Source organism: Danaus plexippus, chromosome 17 (assembly GCF_018135715.1).
Source record: "Danaus plexippus chromosome 17, MEX_DaPlex, whole genome shotgun sequence".
Taxonomy (NCBI): Eukaryota; Metazoa; Arthropoda; class Insecta; order Lepidoptera; family Nymphalidae; genus Danaus; species Danaus plexippus.
The window spans coordinates 4,875,903-4,894,477 of record NC_083548.1 but is presented as its reverse complement, the minus strand read 5'-3'; the positions used below and the strand labels follow the sequence as shown (position 1 = coordinate 4,894,477).

The window sequence follows — 18,575 nt, the reverse complement described above, 5'->3', positions numbered from 1 at the left end:
TCCCACGCTACGCCCGCGGCGATGAACCAACGAAACTAAATGGACTCGATAAACCAAATACAAAACGACTATTCCTAATAACAACTGATCAAGTTGATCAACAGAAGTTGTACAATGCGGTTAAATGTTTATATAAATAAGATTTAATTCTAGAAAGTTTGAGCATTTTATAATCAAGAAATGGCTGAGCAAATAAAGATATGAACGGAGGCACCTTATTTTATAAGAACTCTGCAGGGTATCTCACGTTTCAGGTTTTATTACTGCCTAGACAAGCTTAACATTATCGCTGGTTTTAAATTTGAAAAATGATCACTATTTTACAGGACTTAAAGAATAATTTTCCTTGTTATTTATAAGTTTAACAAATTTAACCATCAATCAGCTCTAATTATTCAACTATAACTTTTACTTGTAAGCATCGCTTCAACATTTATTATTCCAAGTTAACAAGTAGGTATGATTTTTAAAGATAATTATTATCAGAATGGATACAGAAATATTTAATATATATATACTTTATTTTTATTAATTAAAACGACTTTAAATAGCTAAAATCACATGAAAATCAGTATAGTAGTTTTTGTAAATCTCATAATCCTACACATAAGCATACATATCTACGTAATATTCATATATGACACATGATTTATAAAAAAAAAGCAAAGTAAAGCAAAGCAAAGCAAAACAAAGTTTTAAAGGCCTAAAAATTAAGAAACGAAATGCAAAGAGTTTTATTTCTAAAATAATATACCCAAAATAATATATATAACATTTTAAACGAGACTTAGCATAAATAACGATAAATCAGATATTGGTATAATATTAAAAACGTAATCATAATTACTGTTCAGTGTTTAAATATGAACACGACTGAAATGCTAAATACATAAGTACATTATCACAGGCAAGGAATTCACGTAAATTTCATGTGACATTTACTTTTTAACGTGACACATAGTGATCGGAATTCGTTATACCTACATTCATAAAGAGCGCCAGTTTCGTACTTTGAACATAAGTTTTTTTCAAAACATAAATTAACTGATACCGAAGTAGGTGGGACGACAAACCACAATTAAGATATTAGACCACACCTTACTTTAACGATACAGTCATCAAAGAATTTATTAAATCTCTTAGATATGACTGTTATTAAGATACGCAAGTATTAAAAAAATACAAATATAATGCGGATGTTAAGCCGAAATATCGGTATTGTGAATTTACTATCACCAAATTATTATAAAATGAAAAATAGTATACAGTCAGAACATAAGGAAATATCTATGTAAAAACGTAGAACTTGAATATGGTAGAACAAAATACTTAAAATAGCACATAAGACATAATATACGATGGTTTCCTTAAATTTTTAGCTTAGCTTGCTAGTTTTAGTTATGAAATAATTTAATACTGTTATATGCCTCATTTTAATTTCAGTCTACATAGGTATTAAAATTTTCCAAGGCGTGACTCCGTCAATACAAATATTCGTCACGGCGAGAGCGGATGTGAAAAAAAGGAATAGACGCTTTGTGAGGCCTAATTAAGATATGTAAGCGATACCGGCCCACCGTTGTTCATATTGTCCCGCCATATTGTGTATGTGAACCACAGATTAAAGATAACCTATGTTATAATAGATAAAATACATAGAAGGGACAATGCAGTTTATATACATAATTTCCATTACAACTTCTTGAGCATGTGGACTTTATTGTTTGATATATTGATCCAAATCAATTCACTTAGTGAAATCTAGAATGGAATATTAAATGTCCACTTATAATTGAAACGAAAAAAGGTGTTGAAATTAAAAAATAAAAAACATATAAAATGTACCTTGTTTGCAGAAACATGCAAAAAAGGTGTGCAATGAATTTGTGGATATATGTTGATGTAAGTATATATATAAATATTGAGGTTTTATTTAATTGAATGTGTCGAAGTTGTGCGTGGGCTGCTCGTACGAATTATAGTCCATTGTGATAGGTACAAACTGGGTGGGCAGTTTAAAAATATTATAACAAATATATTTAGTTTTATTTGTAATAAAAACTTTATAAAATACCGCGCTGAATAAATCAACATATACTACATGCAAATATTATGAATTTTCCATATTTATATGTGGGGTCTAAATTGCAAAATACAAATTCATTACAGCATAAAGATATTCAGATAGCGTCTAGTCGTGTGCCAGACCCGTAAACATCGCATTTGCATCTCGACAAAAGTCCGCCACAGAAACCGAGTCAATCGATCGCTAAAAATCCATCGCATTATTCCGACCGTGTCTATACCTCTTTTGATACAAAGCAACAACCAATCCGCTCACATCAGCAACTGGAAAATGGTACTAATTCATACCGGCATAAAAACGTGCTTACTCGCCAAAACCAAATCTCATAAGCTCTTGTGGCCAAGAAGATTCAGCTACAATAATACGTGCACTGGGACGGCGCGCGCGCAGTCTGATCTGACCACTACTGTGCATTTCCCACGGGTGCGGATTGTACTGTCTCGTTCTGTTCGTATAGCTCCATCTCTTTCCACCCTGATGGACTGCCGCTCTTTCGTTAAACGAAGCACACCCACACACGGTGTCGGTATTTCAGATTATTCCGAGGTAGACCGACATAGATTAGCTACGTCAGTTCACAGGTTAGCTAGAACATTCTGTTACGTTTAATACCAAGTGCCTATAGAGCTGTCAAAATGTTGTGTGAAGAGAATTGAAATTAAAGAAAGACGTTTATCAAATAACTTCTCGGAAATATTACACTGGCTTTCTTGACTTAATAATTTAAGGGCTTATTTACCGTCTTCAAGCTTTTCTAGGTATATTTCTAGTTTATGTTTGGATATAAGATAATTTCTTATACCATTTCGGTCTCCATAAAAAAAAACCTAAGCAAAAACCTAAGTGGAATTGTAACTATATATTTACATCTTTATAATGGTTTCAAAGACTAATTCTGGACGCGTGCATGTCTTGTCAAACAGTGCCAAAGGCGGTAACTATTCGCCCAATTAGGGCTAAATATTTCGTATAACACCGATTAGTCCCAGGATTAAAATTCTGACTATAATAGCTGTTATTTTTGCATCTTCTTTTTATAAACACAATTGTAAAGAATTTCAATTTAGTCCTTTTGAATTCACGCTTACTTAATGATGGCTTAATATCTACCTCACAAATTATTTCAAGACATTATGTTCAGATATTTCCTTTCCTATTTTCGTGTCTGCAAATTGAAGGACATATTTTTAAAAAAATCCATTTTATATTATATTTTTTAATCATCTTTTCCATTTAATTGTCGAAAATTCGACTTTGGTAAGCCTGTCTTTTCAAAATGTTATAAACTATGACAGAATATGTAAAAAAAAGACAATTTTTTTTTCTTTTAATTGTTCCCAAACAAGAAATCTGTACAAAAAATATAATGATGGAGTTTAATCATTCCGTTAAGTAATAACTTTTAAACAAACAAATTGCTGCGTTTTAAAAAAACAATAATTTACCTTAAAATATATAGAATAAGCATGCATACAAATGTAAGTACTTAGTTTTAATGTAATACATAATGATTAGGCTAAATGTATATTATACCTACTATAAACTTTTATTGCTTTATTTGATACATTCCTTAAGAATTCCAATTATTGGGTAAAGTCCCTAAAATGGTATACCTACATATCTAATCATTTCGCATGAGCAGATAATTTATTAAATAAAAATATGCGCATATCTCATACATATAGTTTAATGGTAATATTTTTGAAATAAAAAATTTGAGAATAATGCAATTATTGTATTGGTTAGAAAATAAACTTATTTATTATTTCATGTAGAGGTGCTAACAACATTCACATATCATCATTACAGTCCTACCAAAGGAGTCGTGCATTGATTGAAAATATTACGATGACGGAAAACCAAAGAACTGCTGAAACCGAAAGTCGGGAGGTAGAATGTCTTATTATATATATTAAATCATCATCAGTCAAACCTTTCGATGTCCAACATTCAACAATTGTGTATTTACTAAAATAAACCAATATTTTCGTATATAAAAATTTTATATATTGAAAATTTCAAGAATTTACATTTTTCTATCCGCTCCTTCCCAACCACGAGGAAGTTCCATTACTTGTCAATGTTAGAAATATTATTTTATTGTATGCAAACATATTTATCGGTTATCTCTTTACACAGCTAGTTAATGATGGCCATCGCTTTCTAAAGTTTAACGGCTATTGTAGTGGACGCGTTACTAAAGTATTCTCTAATGGTCTCAGGAACGGCGCTTAGTCTAGACTAACTAGACTCTAACAAGTCTCAGAGGAGCGAGTTAGTGTATAACTAATATAGTGAGATATATTGGTCTAATCTTGCATATATTTTGTGTTTCACCATCTCACATACAATATATAAGGATTATGTATTATTATAAGTTCATGATATAGTATTTTATAAAACATAAAAAAAATCTGATTTATTAACCTTTTGGAGAAGAATCCGAATAACTTCTTCACATTTCTCCACTCGGGTTAATATTTCCGTGTTTATTATTAATTTGACTTATATCTGTATTGATCAAAAGAATCAATACATCATGTAAGCAATTCTTTGTAAACTAGTATCAAGTATCAAGCATTTTTTTTTGTTTTATTCTCAAACATCAACAACAAACGTTAATAATCACGTGAAAATCGGTTGAATATTCGATTTATGGAAAAAAAAATATCTATATCTAAAATAATACAATATATTTGTTTCATGATTTTTATTAGAAAAGTAGAGTCTATAAATTTTAACAATTAATAACACCTACGTCGAGTTAACACACTAACCGTAACAAATTACAAATCACAGTTCAATCGTGACTTAAACTAATTAATTATATTTGAAAATAAGGAACCTATACAATATATTGTGAAGAAAAAAACAAACATTGTTATAAGCTATACAACGTTGAAAAAACTGACAAAGATTCGTATAAGGAAAACTTTTTTTTTTTTCAGTAGTTTAAAAACAAAATTAATATCAAACGGATTCTTTTACAATAAAATCTGTTTTTTTAATTGTTTAACAGCGTCACGATACAGAGAAAAAATTCTAGTCAAACGAGTAGATAAAAAAAAATCGAGTTTTAACATAAACATTAACGTTATTAATTCAAATTTCCATCGAAATATAACAAAAATCTACTTATATTGAAGTGTTACCCGTTTCAAAAATGCAAGTAAATTATACAAGATGAAATAATCTTCGCTAGCAACATTTACTAATAGTTACAAAAACATGTCTTAAATAAAAAAGTATGAATTAAAGTTTCATAAAACAAAGTCTTAAGGTTCATATACATATATTTAAATTTAAATGGAGAAAAAAGATTTTTCTTTTATTCTCATTTAATTTATCAAAATATTGTTTCTCTTTGTCGTTTATAAAGTTGGACGTCACTCATACAAACAACAGAAAGGTGCAAAGCGTTTAGAATTACAAAAACAGCTTTTAGTATATTAGAAACTTAAACAAATCCAAATTAATTTATTGGTATGTGTTTAATTAATGTTATTTCCCAGAAGAATAGACTTTAATTTAACACGAAATGAGATAAACTATAATGAAAGAAATTTTTGTTACAGCCATACAATCTCATCTCATCTCATCTTATCTCATCTCAAATGGGAAATACTATAATGTTTCTTAATTTATACTAATATCACAAACAAAGGTTTCAGATCCTTATATGAAGAAAATTTTTAATTACACTCATCAACATTTCTTAAAGAAAAACAATATTTTCTTTGTTTACAGTTAAATATTAGTCTTAATTAAATTTCAAGACTGATCAATGTATTTATATATATACAATACAATAACCACGGAACTTAAAGGAATATTAAGGTTCGTGTTATTATCAAATACAAATATTATAGAAAAAAAATAATAAATTTACTAATAAAATTAAGTCTCACTTTAAAAAAAAAATGCAAAAAAGAAGCTATTAATAAAATTGACATTACAATTTTGGACATGCTTATATACAGTATTTGTATATAGCCAAGTAAATACAAGTAAATAATATTTTCGATTTACTAATCTGTGATTATTTTATACTTAAGTATTTGTAATAGTCGCTATAGGTACGTTTATTTCCAATAACAGTATAGAAATAATCAACCACTGTTACTTGAACCTTGATACACTAGAATGAATACATTCTAAATGTTCTTAAGTATCAAAACTATTTGAGGTAATAATAAGGTCAAGTAAATCTCAAAAACATAGTTTTATTTTTATATGTACTGACTTAAATGTAATATCATCATGTATTAAAAATATACCTAGCTTAGCTTAGACTAGAGTTTGTATACTAACAATTATAAGAAAAATAGCTTATCAGATAACGCTTCAGACGGCTGCTGGTGTATATTCTGCCCTACAAGCGATGCCAGCTTGTGTGCGTATTGACAAGGCGCTGGCACACGAACAGTGCCGGGCCAATTGTAATACAGATGACACAATTTGTACGTTAACCTCTGACACTGGTCCGGGGACATTGGACTGTTGTCACTAACGACCACATAGTGAGTAGGGGTCACGGTACCCTGGTTCACCTTTTGTGATACTATTAAGAAGTCGTACCTGAAAATTGGAATTAATATAATTTTCTTTGTAATTCTTATACTTTTATAAGTTTAATTTCAGTTTGGAATCGGTGTTAAATGATATAAAAATAATGCATTCTGTGAATGTTTACAAATGTATATATAATTTTATTTCGGAGTCACTGAACTAAAATATAGTCTAAAAAATAATATTTTCGAGCACCCGTTAAAACAAAATATTTTTCTTTAAATATTTCTTCCTACCCTCAAATCACATAAAAGTACACATAACTTATTATATAAGTAATATATTAAAACTATATTAGCCTTACCAGTCCCGTCTAGTTATCTTATAATCGACTATTGTTCCTGGTGCGGGATTACTGTAACCTTCTCTAGATTTCAAAAATATTCTCGTATTAATACGTTTCTGTACGACGATGTAGGTTAAAGTGGGCTTGTAGGTGTCATCGACAACTGAAAAACTTACTTCCATTTGAGGTATCTCATACTCTTTGAGAAGTTTCAACTGACCATCGCCCACGCCGTCTCTGTGATGTTAAAATATAAAAAAAATATATCCTTTATAGAATAACTTCTATATTTAAAGCTAATGAAAACTAATTGAAAAAGAAAAAATAATCGATATAAAAGGTGAAAAATTTAAATGAACCGTTACTACCTATATATTATAATCCTATCGGGTAATCTTCCATTTATTCTTAGATAATGTTTGAGGGCGTCGACTAAACAGGATTTGAGACTGTCCACTATTTCTTGACCCCTCTCTTGGAATACCGCCTTGGAATACCAGTGCGTCATTGACTGGTTATATGAAGCCACAAATGCTGAAAAAAACATATAAATTACATTAAATCACATAACTTCAAGTACACATACATATTAAGACTTAGTGTAATATTTGACTGTGGTAATATATTTTTCTTTAAGACCATATGATTATTTAAGTAAGATATCTTACCACACACGCTACGTTTCTTCCTGCTGGCGTCATGGTATGAATCTATACCGACGACCATAGCCGATTTGAACGGTATACTGATATGCCACAAGGTACCTCCCAGCTTACAATTAATTTGCAGTAATATCTTCTGTGTAACCGATCTTATTTTCTGATTGTTCATTATTGTACGTGCGTTGATCACCTGTTATCAATGAAATCTTTAATAAATAAACAGATAGACGATATTGTTTTTTTTTGCAAATTTATAGATGAATATAATAATTTTAGAATTTATCTTTCCGTATTATAAAATATTTTTTTAACAATAACATTATATTTCTTCATCTAGTTAGGTATAGACAAGTTAGATACAAAAAGGCTTTATGGATTCTGTTGATTATCTGTGGATTTTTTTACATATAAACTTTTTAAGGCGTTCTTTTGACAGTTACCTTATTAAAAGACCATTGTTACCTGAGATGGTACCGGGTTCTCAGCGCAGCATATCTTCTTGATGGCAGCGTACCTATCGTCTCTGATGGTAGGACAGATGGCTACCACCACTTGTAACTGACTGCTGATACATTTCTTGAGTGCCATCACATAAGTGTCGGTCCGATCGTTTGGGAGTCGGACCATATCCGGGTTAGACACGTTTATACCCATCGGACGGCTGCATCGCTTTAGAGTTTCTACGAAATCCTGTTATATATACATTATTTTAATAACTTTATGATGTTCAATAGAAAACATTCTGTGAAACTATATTAAGAAATTAAAACATATCAATTTTTGTTTAAATTAAAACGCAAGTATACTACTATTTTGCTACCACACTCATCTCCCCGGGAAGAACGTTCCAGTTAAATTACAGTGATGTAATATCTATAATAAATGTATACATTTATTAATTTTGTTATTTTTAGACTAATATGACGTCATATGACGTTATCCCTCCCAACATGACGTCATACATGCAACATTTCACAAGCCAACAAGTACGGGCTGCGGGCACGATAGCTAAGTTAGCAAAGCGCCTTGATATCCCCATTATCGCAAGTTCAAAACCTGCGCAATGAATTTTCATCATTTGTTAGTCGAATATCGTTCAATATTTATTTATACCCACCGAAGCCACCTGTTTATCCCGATCAGTGAACAGTACAACCCATCTTAATATATCCACGGCTTGCATCACACCGTTCCTTCCGACGTCACCGTTCCATTCGGAATTCGCCTGTCCCGGTAACTTGACGTTATTGCCAAAATATAAAGTCTCTGGTGCCAAAGTACGGCCAGCTATCTCAACCGTCTCAGGGGCTATTGTGAGACCCCAGCCCTTTAGACGATTCAAGGCGGACTCGTTTTCTAGAACATTTTGGATGTACTGTGGGATAATATTTTTTTTATTATTCGTAATTACATGTACAAGGATCATTTCGTTTTTATATAAAACCAATAAAGTGCGTTATGTAATTTTTTTGACAATTCTTGCAATCAAGGGTAAATACATTAATTGATGAAAAAAAATCTTTTAGGTTATGATCATTAAATTGTGAGGAAAGCGTTTTGTATCGGAAAGAACAATAACCCGTTTACCTTGCGTGAGCATAAACAATACGTAATACCTATAGAGACATATTTGAAACACCAAAAATACTATAGGGACTACATATAATGACAATATATATACAAATTTCAAAGAAGAAATATAATTTTAAGTATAAAAAAGGCACATTTATACCTTTTTAAAAGCAGCATGCCGTTGATTCGGTGTTATTCTGGTGTAAGTGGCGACATCTTTCATTAGTTTGAAGTTACTTCTCTGACTGTCAGACAAGCCAGTCAGTTGGCACAGTTCCGGTACGAGGCATATCATGAAATCAGTAATCTCCTCTGAGCCGGGCATACGCTTGGAATCTCTGTCATAGAGTAATAAATTAATCAAAACAACAACATAATTCAATTATTTTCAATAATAATTCAAATTTAATAATAATAATAATAATAACGAATTTCTACTATTTCTATTTAAATTAAGACTATACATTTATGAAATTAACTAGAGATAGGCCTTTGAGATACTGAACCGGAATAGGCACTGAAATTTTCGAAACTTTGATTTGCAACATAATAACATAATTTATTTATTTTTTAATTCCTTCACTATAAACTTAAAAATTGCGTTACCGAAGCGCCTACAAAATCTTAGTTATGCTTATTATCGATCAATTGCAGATGATTGTTTGTCAGGAAAAATAACAACTATCCCTTTCATCTCCAAGAAACCTTTCACGATTGCTGAAGCTTAGTAAAATTCCTTAATTTCAGTCAAATTATACCTAAATCTAATTTACTTTATTTAACTACACTTCTATTTAATTATAATATTAAATTTACTATTTGATTGACTCACCTCGATATCAACATTGGCTGGTCCATATCCATAATATCGATACCTTTATTCTTGTAATACTCAAGATATGTAATTTTAACCATTTTTCCCTTTTCATTCTTCTCAAACGTTGATCTCGGGTTTATCGTGTCATCTATGCTGTCAACTCTGAAGTGTTGGAAAGCTTGTATTAAAAAATTACAATCAAATAATAATGAATAAACATATATCAGTGTGTCATAGAATAAAAACTCATTTTTCATTCATAGATCTCCAGACATAGTATCAATGTATAGGATATGTGAAGAGACTAGTAACTGTCTGTATTTCGTCTGACAATGCAAACTCATACTCGTACTAGGGTTAAGTGGATAATATTGAAATAAAATTATAATAGAACTTATATATAACATAAATTCTCTCCTGAATACATTAAAATAATATCAAAAACTGTGTTTCATTTTGGCCAAAAAAACTATGAAGGATTTTGATGATTTTCTTCCAATGATAATATATAAAATAAATATTTTAATTCATTCAAAAATTCTGTTTATTTCCTAAGCATGAGAAGTTGTATTGTTGTACAGTATATAAGTCACTTCCCACAGAATACGTTTGGGGCTGTTGATCACATATCTATTTGAGTACACATTATCGATCACTCTCTCAGTTCAATCCTAAAGTCCACATCTGCGAAGTCGCAGGCTTAAACTAGTATCAAGTATGTGATATATTTACCGAAACAGTTTTTTATTATATGTGGTCATAACTGATGTTCCGATGAGTGCATCACTGATATATCTCTTCCATGCAGCCCCTTGAGTCTGAACCGTCTCCTTGATCAGTGATAACACAGTCTGTGTACGAAGCACTCGATGAGTCGAGTCTAGAGTCAACATGAGACCACCTTCATACTCATCAACCGCTGTCACATAACTGAAACATTATATTTATCGAGGTTATTATTTTTTTATACTGATATTAATTAATTTCTTAATTATTTATTATACTAAACATATAATGACTGTAAGTAATCTTTTTTTGTTTTAAAGTAAATAAGCATCCCTAGCAATATTATAAATATGGAAGTATCTCTGTCTGTCTGTTGCCTTTTCATGCTTAAACCTCTGAACCGATTTTGATAAATTTTGGTATATAGGTAGTTGGTACCCTGGAGAAAGACATAAGCTTCCTTTTATCCCGATCCCGACCCAGATCCCAAAACTACAGGGGTGAAATCATGAACTGCAGTTCGGATTCAGTGGCCGTAGCTTTTTTTTACTTTTATCCAGATCCCAAACAGCTAATGCATATAATATATAATAAATATCGTGCTTTTTCTAGCTATCATAACTTAATATTCTTAAAATAATACATACCCTGGACATACTTCAAGTTTATACTGTGGTATTTGTATTGCAGCATTCTCATTATAGTGCTGTCGTCCGAACCTCACAAGATTCAGATCTCTCATTATATGTTTAAACAGCATATTATATATATGTATCATTTCACGGAGGAGACGAGGGCGACGATATAAAATCTGGAAATAGTAAACAGTTGTTATAATTATATTGTATTTTTTATCTGTATAAAATCACATGAAAATAAAATACATAACAGTGATTCAATATAAGAGCGAACGCGTACGATGCGCTGTCTATTGGGAGTTTACTAAACTTAGCTAGCCAATCCCATAAATCTAACCTAACCTAACCTAACTTGCTTAAAGTGTTTCGGCTCGACTGTGTTAATTAAGGTTCGCACTATTTGACGGCTCGGCCTCACCTGACCTTTACTTATACGACTTGGTGTTCTATAATAGCAACTTAAAATGAACACTTCTTTAAATTTACAGAAAACCCAGCCATTGTCAACATTTCAAGTAACTTATTAAACAAAGTCGACCCTTGATCGATACGTTTGCTCATGATTACGTTATCCTCTATATCGAACTCGCGAAGGTTCTTTAGATATGATCCGCTGGTAGACCGCCAATGCGTTTGTCAACCTATAAAGCATTTTAAAATAGTGGTAATATTCCTCTGTCCTGAAAATTAATGCGAGCTGAATTGACTACGGAACGATAATAATAGTAATCCACTCACATCCTATCTGAACCGTCAATCTTTGTAACTAGCGGGATAAGATTTAAATAGACAGACTCAGACTTCCCCTGTTATCCGCTTTTTCTTGCAAATCTGTCACCATATCGCGAACTAATGTGACGTTCACTATCATGTACGGTCGCTTCACGTCGAATCACAAGCGTGGCGGAACCGGATATCGTGCTATTGACGATAATTCGAATAATATGGAGAGACGAGATACATCGTAGACGCGCATTGTTTTTCGCTATCATTGAGATAACTGTCTATTACGAAGGCTACCAGCCGTCCAGTTTTTGCTACATATTCCGTCACAGTCGTGTATATTCGCCGACACGCTGCCCTTCGATGAGCAATGCGTATATGAAGCCCTCGTTTTCATCTCTCACGCCTTAACACAGAACATAATTGCCTTTATTTCAAGTATCAACATGTTATTTTCACCGCAAGTTCGGTCGCGGCACCCTCTACACTGACTGAAAGATTTAAATACGCTTCGAAAAACTACGATCGATGAATTTATCACACCAACACACGTTACGAACGGAAAAGAAACCTGATCTCCTCTGACAACTGCTTATATGTTCGAGCCTCTCCTGCCCTCTCATATTCCTACAATATATATATATATATATATATATATATATATATATATATATATATATATAATAAGCAATAAACAATAATTTTTATAAAAATTCTACAAAAAAAATCGGCTATGAAGTCATATACTATATACTTACAGTTATATTAACTTTACTATTATCATAAGGATTGGTTGAAACTAGATTGAGAGCTTCATCTGGCAATTTGTGAGGTACGTAAAGAGTTGTGCCGTCAAATGCCTTCTGTTGGAAGAAGTGATTATGTTCTGTAATCATACAAGTACAATATAATTAGATTATATTAAAAAACACACACATAATGCTCAGTTAAGATGACTTGCTATAGATTTGATTGATCCCAAAGCTTTAACACATTTGAAATAAAGCCTTAGAATGAGAAATCTAACAAAACATAGTAAAATATATGATTATTTAACATATTTTTATTTTATTTATTTGTTTTTTATGTACCAAGAGTAGAAATAGTTACATAATTATAAAAGAAATATGATGCATAAAGGATAACTTATCCCTTTAAAGAGATCTCTACCAGAAACCCTTTTGATAGAGGGAACTAGAAAAGAAAGTGCGGTGTAGGTACAATAAAAAGAGATAAGGAAAAAATATAAACAAAGAGATTTATATATAAGCATACAAAAAAATATATAAAAATAGAAAATTAGGTAAATATACATACATAGATATATAATATAAACAAATATTTTTTTACCATTTAGAAGTTTAAATCTCAAATGCTTGTAATCCTGATCTGGTTCATATCTCACTTCGTATTCGAACACACTGTTGTCTTTATATTTAAGATATATAAAGTTGGCTGTGAGGTCACACGGAGTACCGCTCTCTCCCTTCATAACCACTGGCTCTGTTTGACTGATTTCACTCTATAAACAAGTTAATTACAAGATCAAGATATACTATTAAGACATTGATGAAAATAAAAAAGCATGTGTTACATAATTCACAGAGAGTAATGTACACTTAAATTTAAATTATACAAAAAATCTAGATAATTAATTAATAAGAGCAATGATTTGGTCTTTTTATGTCAAATATTAAGCTCATTCGTGGATTAGTCATTAAAAAGGTATGTATTTATAAATGAAATAAATTAAAAATTATTCATACATACATAATATTTGTTCTTCCCTCCGGGTAAATTAGCTGAAGATACAGAGGAAGCTGCAAGACCTTTTGTTATATTTTCTACACTCGAGTCTACGGTTGAACTTGTAGAAGTTTGCTTTCTCCTGTAAATCAAATTATTTAAAACATTTTGATCATTTTTTTTTTCCATATACATTATAAACTAAAATGTAAATTATAAATGACATTCGTAACTTAATTTTGAAAACAAAACAAACATATAAATTATTGGAATACTGTTACATATTATTTGAAAAATAGCTATTGAAAGCAGTCACTTACAAATTCTGCAGAAGCTGTAGTCCACGTCCAACCCCTTGTCCCACCATACTCGGGCTCGGACTCACATCAGATGCTGGACTGAACATAGGCTTATCTGAAAATCCATTGAAAATATGGGAATTACTGACTCTCTTTATGTAACTCATTAAAACATGTATGGGATAAAAATGTAACAAAATTTAGAAAAAAACATTTTTTTTTAAGTTATTATTAATAAAAGAGTAAACTTAAAGAGGTCATTGTAATCAAGTAAATATTCTTATATAATCTGTTGAATACAATGCATTTATTTTTTAATGACATCTTTGTAGTGGTTTTCTGATACCAAGGAAAGATAAAGATATCTAAGACTTTTGCAAGTGTTCATTTAAATAAAACCACTATTTTTAAATGTACCGTCACATTTCTTATTATTTTAAACTACACACCTCCAATGTTTAAGTTACTTTTCAGGAACTATGATAATCTTATCTAGCCATAGTCACAATTGCTGCTTTTATAAAAAACATATAAATTGCTGAATAAGTAGTTTAATAATAAAAATATATTTATTACTAAACAAAGATCTCTTTTCTATATGTTGTAATTGAATACATCAAAAAATTCTAAACATAATTCACATACCAACTCCAGTTTTCTGGATTTTGGACAGCAGCATTGCTGCCATTTTCCCTCTTCCCCCAGGTATAGTACTTGTTGAACTAACCTTTATAAAATAAGATTTTTTTTTTATCATTAATTAAGTTAGTTTTTGTTTAAATCACACGTTTATAAGATGATGTAGAAAAAAAAACTCAAATTTAAATCCACAAATTGTAGTAAAATTTAATTGTTTACCAATTTAAAACTGAAAAATTCTTTATGATAATAAAGCCACTTTTCCCTTGATATTTGTTATTCACTTACATTACTTGGGGCTGCACTGGATGCTGTGTCAGGCACCAAATTGGGTTTTACAGCAACATTTGGTGTTGCAGCAACACTTGGTGGTGCAGAGGGGTCTTGACTTGGTTCCTGAGAGGCTGGTGACTCAGTCATTCGTGCTTTAAGCGCCTGAAGCAAGGCAAGGCCCCGACCGCGACCCCTCCCAGCATCAGCCATAATTATGACTGCATCAATACAAGATAAATTAATTGATGATATATAAAATAAACAAGAGTTTAAAGCGTCCACTATTGAAAACGGCGAGACGAATTTAAAAACTTGAAAACATTTGAGTAACACTTCAGTTATAATTTAAATAAGTTAATTATTCTCATTCTATATAAATTTTATTATTTGACTTTATTTTAAACTCTTAAACTATGATCTCGAGAGCAAATAATTTGAAAAATAACAATTGGTAGGTACTTTTGCATTATGAGAACAATATTATTATTTTATTTCAGAACATGAAAGTTGCTGATATTTAAATTGTTCAATGGTAGCAATAATAGTAAATACAGTTTTGATGATATGATTTCTAAAAATTAAGAATATTTTAATATACTTATACTTACACTCTAACTATTGCACTAAAACAAAAATATAATAGTAATTAATAAACAAATCACACTTTAATGAAAACCCGCGACTTTTGATACCCTAAAATATATCAACTGAAATGTCATGTCAATGCTTTTTTTAATATTATGGCTTTTATCCGTGCAAAGACCTGTTCACTGAATAGTATATTCTGCCAGAGTGAATGAAATAAAATTTAAAAGTCTCGACTGAAGTCACAAATTTCAACGCTTTAAAACTTTTTAGCTTATACATAGTTGTAAACAGACTTTAACAGATATTGTTTTCATTAAAAAATACTGAGGTATTCAGAAAATCTTATGTAGGATATATTCCATACCCTTTCTTATATATACATATTTATGTATTTATTTTATTTATCAATCAATCAATCACAATGTTTTAAAGGTGCTATTTCATTGGGTTCTTTAATTATACATTAAGTACAAATTAATTGTACATATAATACAAACAATTACATAAAAAAAGTTGTAAATCTCGTTATAAGACAATTAGGTAATTTTTTTTTCGTTCAAATAGTATAATATAATCCAAACATTTAAGGCATAGCTTAAAAAACTTAGAGCTTTTTGGAAAGACAGGATAGATATTGCAAGTATAAAAAAATATAATTATTTGTATTTTGTGATGACATTCATTGACAGTTGTCAGAAAAATGTGAAATTACGTTATAAAATCGTACTATTACTGTATCAACGACTATTTATTTTCAATAAATTAAGGGACTTAATGTCATACAAAATGTTACGGAACTCAATAAAATTCCTTAGAACTGGGAATCATTGCAAACTTATGAGTGCGGTAAGGTACAGGTAATATAAAAGTGTTTTACTATCTTTCTATTACCACTTTAAATATAATAATTAATTATACATATATAACAATTCACAGAGATCATGATAGTAGGAGTTTTATTACGATAACACAAAGCCATACTGAAAATCTTCGAACAAACAAGATAAAACCTCTTTTATTAAAAACGGATGTTCGTACAATGTTTATCCAAACTCAAGAAACTCCGAACCCTAACAGCTTAAAATTTCTTCCTGGCACAAAAGTCCTAGAGCCTGGTCAAACATTGGATTTCCCTAATATAGGAGCAGCTCATTGTAGTCCTCTAGGTGCTTATAATTAATTTTTGTGACATTTTTTATGTTACTCGACATACATAATTGAAATTATATTTTTTACTTCTAGCTAAAATGCTATTTCGCATTGAGGGTGTGAAAGGAGTGTTTTTTGGATCTGATTTTGTCACTATCACAAAACAAGATGATGATGTGGATTGGAAGCTGGTTAAACCGGAAGTATTTGCTACAATAATGGATTTCTTTGCTAGCGGCTTACCTATTGTTACTGATGCAAAACCATCGGGAGATACACGTTAGTTATATAAATTTGCATGAGATATCCTTCTAATACAGCCATAGTTGACTCACCGAGTTTAACTTATTCCTTAGAGCAGTATAATATTTGCAGTATTATGAAAATTAACTCATTAGGAATAGGTTTGTCCTAGATTTGTATGCGTTAGAAGGGGGAAATCTCTCTACAACAGACTAAAAGACTTTGGCCTGTCTAGAACCAACAACAATTTGTATTCAGAACATACTTCTTAACCAGACCCTGTAAGCTGTTTTCAAATTTGGTTAGGTAGGGAGAGGAACTTGGATGGTGGAGGTGAGCATTTAACGGGTGTTAGATAGGTGCCCCATTAACCTACACCCAGGTTGCAAGTCCCAGGCACTGTTGAAGCTCCTCACCCTTCAACACGTTGGACCCAGTACCCAAACAATGAATTCATTGAATGCTAAGAAGTTTTGGTCCCTCTTTATAATATTATAAAATATTTGACAGACAAATGTTTATTATTCTAGAAATAAATGATGACGATGATGAAATAGTACAAATGATAAAGGAACTGTTGGATACAAGAATCAGACCGACGGTTCAAGAAGACGGTGGTGATGTTCTTTTTGTGGACTTCAAGGACGGTGTTCTTAGACTCAAAATGCAAGGATCCTGCTCATCATGCCCCAGCTCCATTGTGACTTTGAAAAATGGGGTTTGTTCTTTTGTGTATTAGTTCTCTCTCTCTCTTAGTTATTGGCGTTACCTTATAGATTTTGCAAATGTTATCTGTGAATATTATACTGAGCTATGAAATGAGAGGTTTGTGAATGCTAAAGGTCCCGATAAGAAACTAAGAACTTTGATACTGCTGAGATCATTCACTGTGCAGTACTGTGTATTAGTTATACTTGTGTTAAGTATAATATAAGTAAATCATTTTATTAGATTTGGTTCTATCATTCAGTCTTGCTACTAGTATAATACGTATTTTACGAATTCACAACAGTTTCTTAATATAATCATACATTCGCATATATTTGTATGTTTTGTGAAAAAATGGAATTTGAAAATAATATGTTGAAAAATTTATGTTAAAAGAAATTTTATATATGTCCATGTATAATTTTGAACATTTTTATAAACCCTATGAATTTTGTATAATCTTATCTTATTTTAAAGGATCGAGTTAAAAAACGACCATAATATTTTTCAGGTCCAAAACATGATGCAGTTTTATATCCCTGAAGTTTTAGCCGTTGAACAAATTGATGACGAGGGTGATAAGCTTAGTGAAAAAGTTTTCAAAGAATTTGAACAGCTGAAGAATAAACAGAAGAAAGAATAGTCATGTATAACAAGTAGTCTTGTTAAGTTGTAGTTTAACACAACTATAGATGTATATTTATGTTATTTATGTAATATATAGTTGTTAGAAAATTATTCTGTTATTAAAAATTGTATTATATTGATACACCATGTTTATATTTAAATTATTATAAAATTACTAGAAAGCAAAATGCTTAAGTGCTTTAAGAGATTAACATAATATATTG

At 30.8% G+C, this 18,575-nt stretch overlaps 2 protein-coding genes across 2 annotated transcripts; one reads left to right on the top strand and one right to left on the bottom strand.

The window, feature by feature from the left end:
* Positions 1 to 4,781: 4,781 nt before the first annotated feature.
* LOC116771326 (piwi-like protein Ago3) lies at positions 4,782 to 15,824 on the bottom strand. The gene is made up of 17 exons (XM_032663153.2): positions 15,645 to 15,824; positions 15,052 to 15,254; positions 14,770 to 14,851; positions 14,146 to 14,239; positions 13,850 to 13,967; positions 13,430 to 13,601; positions 12,838 to 12,965; positions 11,366 to 11,529; positions 10,725 to 10,922; positions 10,008 to 10,154; positions 9,336 to 9,513; positions 8,721 to 8,978; positions 8,066 to 8,293; positions 7,610 to 7,793; positions 7,310 to 7,475; positions 6,960 to 7,178; positions 4,782 to 6,664 (listed from the first exon to the last, which is right to left on the bottom strand). The coding sequence occupies exons 2-17, from the start codon at positions 15,244 to 15,246 to the stop codon at positions 6,400 to 6,402; spliced, it is 2,796 nt and encodes a 931-aa protein (XP_032519044.2). The 5' UTR covers positions 15,247 to 15,254; positions 15,645 to 15,824; the 3' UTR covers positions 4,782 to 6,399.
* Positions 15,825 to 16,309: 485 nt separating this feature from the next.
* On the top strand, positions 16,310 to 18,493 carry LOC116771394 (NFU1 iron-sulfur cluster scaffold homolog, mitochondrial-like). Its single transcript, XM_061523164.1, has 5 exons — positions 16,310 to 16,481; positions 16,561 to 16,790; positions 16,867 to 17,052; positions 17,547 to 17,734; positions 18,236 to 18,493. Exons 1-5 carry the CDS (start codon positions 16,399 to 16,401, stop codon positions 18,365 to 18,367), a joined length of 819 nt encoding a protein of 272 aa, XP_061379148.1. The 5' UTR covers positions 16,310 to 16,398; the 3' UTR covers positions 18,368 to 18,493.
* Positions 18,494 to 18,575: the final 82 nt, after the last annotated feature.

Coding starts and splice junctions, on each gene's coding strand:
- LOC116771326 (XM_032663153.2), bottom strand. CDS start 15,246: ATGGCTGATGCTGGGAGGGGTCGCGGTCGGGGCCTTGCCTTGCTTCAG. Junction 7,476..7,609: donor GAAGAAACGTAGCGTGTGTG/GTAAGATATCTT, acceptor TGTTTTTTTCAG/CATTTGTGGCTTCATATAAC. Junction 6,665..6,959: donor AAGATAACTAGACGGGACTG/GTAAGGCTAATA, acceptor TCCAATTTTCAG/GTACGACTTCTTAATAGTAT.
- LOC116771394 (XM_061523164.1), top strand. CDS start 16,399: ATGTCATACAAAATGTTACGGAACTCAATAAAATTCCTTAGAACTGGG. Junction 16,791..16,866: donor AGCTCATTGTAGTCCTCTAG/GTGCTTATAATT, acceptor TTTTACTTCTAG/CTAAAATGCTATTTCGCATT. Junction 17,053..17,546: donor AAAACCATCGGGAGATACAC/GTTAGTTATATA, acceptor TTATTATTCTAG/AAATAAATGATGACGATGAT.